The 6000-nt window shown below is 36.5% G+C and overlaps 1 protein-coding gene across 1 annotated transcript; it reads left to right on the top strand.

Annotated features, from left to right (window-relative positions):
* Positions 1-3891, top strand: LOC101474481 (uncharacterized). The gene is made up of 2 exons (XM_004550410.2): positions 1-682; positions 3155-3891. The coding sequence occupies exons 1-2, from the start codon at positions 111-113 to the stop codon at positions 3780-3782; spliced, it is 1200 nt and encodes a 399-aa protein (XP_004550467.2). The 5' UTR covers positions 1-110; the 3' UTR covers positions 3783-3891.
* The last annotated feature ends 2109 nt before the right edge of the window (positions 3892-6000 follow it).

Genomic DNA, 6000 nt, shown 5'->3' with positions numbered 1-6000 from the left:
GATCATGAAAAACACATAAAAACCACTTCCTGCCCAGCTCTTTTCTAAATTACTGCAACTCTCAAGAACACACTGTCTTTCCTCTTTGAAGAGCTCAAGAAAACTTCATCATGAAACCTGGCGGGAGACAGCTTCTAGGTTTGGTCTTGGCCATTTTCGGAGTCCTGGGGAGCATCATAAGCTGTGCTCTCCCCACATGGAGATCCCCTGAGTGGAGGAAATCAGAGGGTTTGTGGAAGTCCTGTAACTTTGATTATAGTTACTATCCACGACCAACAACAGAGTGCAAATCTTATGATTCTCTGCTGGCCTTACCTCAAGACCTGCAGGCTGCCAGAGTGCTCATCGTCTTCGCCATCATTGTCGGGATCTTTGGAGTCATAGTTGGTGTTGTCGGGGGCAACTGCACCAACTTGGTGTCAAATAAGAGGAAAAATAGCAAAGTGGCTATAGCTTCTGGAATTATCTTCATCATATCAGGTGTCCTGGTGATCATTCCAATCTGCTGGAGCACCATCACAACTCTCACCATGGCGAAAACGTCTTACTACGGACCTCCATTGATGGGAGCCTCACTCTACATCGGCTGGGCATCTGCAGGGCTGCTGTTACTGGGAGGAAGCCTCCTCTGCTTCTTTTGTTCACGCAGTAATGAGAATGAATACTCCAAACCTAGCTCTGTGTAAAAATATATAAATACTTCTATAAACTAAATAAATTTAAATGTATACAGTCTCTAGGGATCAAGAGAAATGTTTTAGAAAAGCTTTACTGTATTTTTCTTGACTGAGTAAAAAAATAAAGCATGGAATGTGACCAAAACAGGCAAAAATGTTTGCAGTGTAATTGTGTAAAACAAATATTTCTTTTAGTCTCTTTTTATATTATATCATAGGTATAGAAACAGGGGTTTTTCTAGGTAGTCTTCTTCATTTCAACTTTCAAAAAAGTCTGACAGGGAAACCAATGTTTTAAGTGTAGGTCAGGTCTGTGATTACTCTTTCATCACTGAACTGCTGTCACTGATTTGTATCCACGGTGTGAATAGTGTCCTCATTTTTCTTTTCTTTTCCTTCTTTATGTAAGATTGCATGCCAGTAAAATTTTATAAGTGATGGTGTATATTTACTTTTTTTATCTGATCATGATGGATCTTTTTCTGTGAAGGTTTAATAAACATAATCAGAATGTATTTGTGTTTATGTAGATCTCTCATGATTTAAAAGACTAATGAGAATTAAGGTTTTTTTTCATTGAAGATCAAGAGGAGAGGAAAATATTTTTAATAAAGACAACACTGTTGAGCTTCATTTTTTGCATTTCTAATTTACAGTGTAAAATATTTGTTGTAAAAACCAAGCAATTAGTGTCTGTATACGTGTGTGTCGGTCTGTGGTTACGCTTTATCATTCAAGCAACAGGCTACATGTACTGCAGGAAACACATGTTCATCATAGTTAATAAATGTAGTTGCATATGCAGTCTAGTTCAACATTAAAGAAAGTTATTTTGTAATACATTAAACCACAAATTAAAAATCATATGAAAGAAGAGTCAGTTTTGATTTTCTTTATTACTTTGAAAGTGCTCCTAGGCAAAGCTAAACTAAACTGACATTAAATAGCAAACCACTGCCACAGAACATTGAGCTGCTATCTCCAAGTTGTCCTATAAATAGTTCAACCTACTTTCTGCACACATTTTCTGTGCTAAATGAAATGAAATAACATGTTAGTATCAAACCCAGCATTCACATGTGAAGACTGATAACATTTGTTTAATGCTAATGTTTTGTTCTAGTTGTGAGGGGAAACACAAAAATTCTTGCGTAGATATTTTTTTTCCACTTTAAAAACATGTAGTAGTTTGCCTTTGCATGCCAAATTATAACCTCAGTGTGTGAGATGCTGGTGTTTTTTCACCTCTGAATGCAAACATAGAAAAAAAGACACTGGATGGTCTGTTTGTCTTTTTCTAAATAAATGTGTTGTGAAATGTTTAATTCATATTTAACAATTAAATTATAACATTTTCTTATCCTATAATATATTCAATTATACCAACACTGTTATTATTAGTTTACCCACAGGGAAATGTGGCATTTCCAGTTTTAAAGCAGGATTGGAGAAGCTTGGGAAAACTTGTACAAAAATAAAGAAATTACTGTAGATCGTACATCGGTGGAAATCATACATATAGTAGCATATATTACCACATTAGATTGGTTACTTTTTATAAATACTTAGAAGTCTACAATGTCTATAATGTGAGTGTGTTTACCTGTCAAACACGAGGAAAGTGTTTGTGTGAGAATCCGTTAGTGTTTTCATTTTCTCTTTAAAGAAGACTGATATTCACACTGTCATGGTTCTGGGTCATTCGACCCAGCATTTTAAGTTTATGATTTCTTTCTGTTGTATTGTTATGTTTTAGTTTTCTGTTACTTAGTTTAGTCGTGGTTTTTCCTGCTGAGTTATTTCTACTCCTGGCACATGTTTTCACTTTTCATTAAGTTCCTGTCTTCCTGTGTCGCCTGCTCCTGGGTCCTTAACTCGCCACACATGATTTGCTTCCAGATCGTTACACACACACACACACACACACACACACACACACACACACACACACACACACACACACACACACACACACACACACACATGGCTACATGCCAGTCCAGAGAGACAGTGAAGTCACTCTGAAAATCACCTGTTCTTCCTTCAAACTCTACTTTAGCATCTGCTGTGAATAAATTTCACACTTTTCAGTGAAAAATATTTGATTTTGGTTGTGTTTTATCACCTTCAATCTTAATAAATGAAAAGTTGACAGTGAAACTAAAGTACCCCTGAAGTAGTGTTATTTTTTCCACTATTATCTGTTGGGGACATATAGCAGTTCATTTAGAATAGTTAGTATCATTCGACTAAAAAAAGAGCTTTTTCAAAATATTTCAAATGATAAAATAAGCAATTATATCTTTGTGCCTCTTTTGGTACATGCATCTCTGTAACACTATGTTTCATTTAGAAACAGTTTTTTAGCTAAAGGGTAGTACTAAATAATCAGCAAACTTTAAATATGTGAATACTCATTGAGGAAGCTACAGACATCTCTGGTTATAAAAAACACCTACAAACCACTTCCCACTCAGCTCTTTGCTCACAGATAAGCTACTGCAGCTCTCAAGAATACACCAAGAAATCATTATAATGAAGGCTAGTGGAAGGCAGCTTCTGGGTTTGGTCTTTGCCATCTTCGGCTCTCTTGGATGCATGGCCATCTGCATCGGCTCCACTTGGAAATTTGCTCAGAATAATGGGCTGGGTTTGTGGAAGTACTGTGAGAGTCAGGACTATTACTATTACTACAGGACAGCATGTGAAGCTTATATTTCTCTGGATGTACCTCAAGAACTGAAGGCTGCCAGAGTGCTCACCATCATGGCCATCATCATCAATGTTTTTGGTATCATGCTTGGTGTGGTAGGGGGCAACTGCACCACCAATGATCAGGATGAAAGGCAAAAGACTAAAGAGGCCTTTGTTTCTGGAATTGCCTTCATCATTGCAGGTGTCTTGGTGCTCATACCAGTCTGCTGGACCACAATCACCATAGCTCATGAATCCTACAATGAAGAATACAGAATGGGAGCTGCGCTCCACATCGGGTGGGTGTCTGTAGGGCTGCTGATACTGGGTGGAAGTCTCCTTTGCAGCTCCTGGCCACTCAAAAAGGAGACTAGCTATGATGTTAAGTACTCCCAACCTCCCTCTGTGTAAATCAGGGTCTTGTAAAAAGAAAAAGCAGTTAATTAGAAAGAGTAAAAGCTCTTTGAAACTTAAATGTGTGATTTGGATGAGTAGTAAAGTTTGTGTATTTAAACTTTCTGTAAAATCTGACTGAGCAGCCACAAGTTTAAATCTATGATTTATTAAACTGGTTCAATATTGATAGTGATTTGGATTATTGTCTTACTTGCTGTTTTTAAATACTTCTTTTTATATTTGGTTTTTGCTTGTCTGTTTAATGTGTGAGCATGTACCATTAAAATGTACATTAAATTTACTCACAAGCATGTGAGAGCAGACATTTCTTCGTTGCATCTGATGGCAGTGGCTCTTTATTTTCAAACATCTAAATAAAGAGTCTGATTACAATTTGTGTTTATGTCTTCATTTATAAGATACTAAGGAGTTGTGTATATTATTGCATAAAGAGTGGGTCAAGGGAGAGAGAAATATTCAATTCAGTTCAGTTGTATTTATTTATGCAGGTACCTCAAGGTACTTTGTGCTACAATAATAGTATAGCCAACAGTAGTGTGTGCCCTCATAAAGACGTATTTCATGTTTTTTGTTTACAAATAGTCTGATAATGGAATACAGTATAATACGGGGACCTCAAACATGTGGCCCGGGGGCCACTTGTGGCACACGTCACCCGTACTTGCAGCCCATATATCGACGTGACGAAATATAATGCAGTTTGGTACTTGAAGTTACTTTTTTTGTTACGAGAGTTTGTTTGTTGTTGAGTGCAATGTTAAAATAAGTTCTTAAAAAGAAAAAAAATTAATATGAATGCAATATGAGCAGAGAGCACAAACCTGTTGAGGGATTCACAGTGTTAGTTCAGTAGTGAGAGACTTATTTCTAAAGAAAACAATTTTCACTACAGTCAAAAACTAACGTGTACATTTATGTCTGCATTTTTATTTTGTTAAATACAAACAAAATTATAGCAGAAGTGTTGCCACGTATCTGACCAGAATGAGAGCGCCAATGTGTTTATTTGGTAGTTCAATGAAAGGCTTCGGTTAGTTAAGAGTGAGAAAAAGAAATTGTGTTCATGTTTGCAGTTTTGTTTGGTTATACAATAATCAAAATTTAAAAGAACAAACAAAACACGACGTTTTCAGAAATATTTGTGGGCGTTTGTTTGTTTTTATGCTTCTTGAACACTAAAGTGGCCCTCCAATGAGATGACGGTACCAGCCGTGGCCCACGGCTCATTTCAGTTTGAAACCCTTAGTGTAGTGGGTGATTTAAAAAGCAAAACTTTCACAGTCCTCATAATGACACCGGGAAGGGCTTGATTAAACACTGAAACTGCTAAAATTAGCTTTGGACTTTTAATCATATGTTAGCTTGTAGTGATTTAATCACCAAAAATGTTTTTAGGAATTCACATTATGTACAAATGAAATGAAAAGCCAAAAAGTAATAATAATAATAATAATAATAATAATAATAATAATAATAATAATAATAATATTGTTGACACAGAATATCTACGAGGCAAAGCCTCACAAGTGGGGGGAAATACAGGAACCACCATGAGGCCACTTCTTTTTCAGTTTAGAATATAATTTAGTGCCAAACAGGTCTGATTATTAGTCTATTAAAGACACAATCATCCTTTAATGAGAAAACCGCAAATCAAAAATCGAATAAAAGTTGAAGTAAGATGTTTTTCTTTGCTTTATTATTTTTTCATTACTCTTCTAGGCATAGCTTGAAATAAAAAAAAAGTTAAGTGAGCATCAAACCATTGCTACAAACGTTTGTGGCTTTTGCTGTTTGATGTGGCAGTCCAAAATGGCTCTTAGAGCCAGATCTTTGACGTGGACGACACGAGCCGGCTCCTTATCGCGAGCTGTGTTTTTTTTTTTTTCTTTCTCTCACCCTCTCTCTCGCACTTTTTTCCCGCTTCACTCTGCACGCGAGCCTTGTACTTTACGCTGGGAAGAGGGGGGAGGGGCGGTAGTTACACTCGCAGTAGCACAGGAACAGAGCAAGAGAGAAAGAGAGCCAGGGTCACATTAGAAAGGTATAGTAATCATCCACAACTATTTTCAGTTGCGGATGATAAAGGATTCAGAAAGTTTATTCATGCAGGCCCATATGACAGAGAATGTGCATCTTCTTTTTGTTTTCATATTTTAATTTATATTTAATTGTGTTGTGGTTTGCAGCGTTTTGTGTTGTTTCACTTTAA

The sequence above is a fragment of the Maylandia zebra genome, linkage group LG10, assembly GCF_041146795.1.
Source record: "Maylandia zebra isolate NMK-2024a linkage group LG10, Mzebra_GT3a, whole genome shotgun sequence".
Lineage (NCBI taxonomy): Eukaryota > Metazoa > Chordata > Actinopteri > Cichliformes > Cichlidae > Maylandia > Maylandia zebra.
The sequence above is the reverse complement of the archived record's forward strand: the minus strand, read 5'-3'. Positions and strand labels throughout refer to the sequence as shown.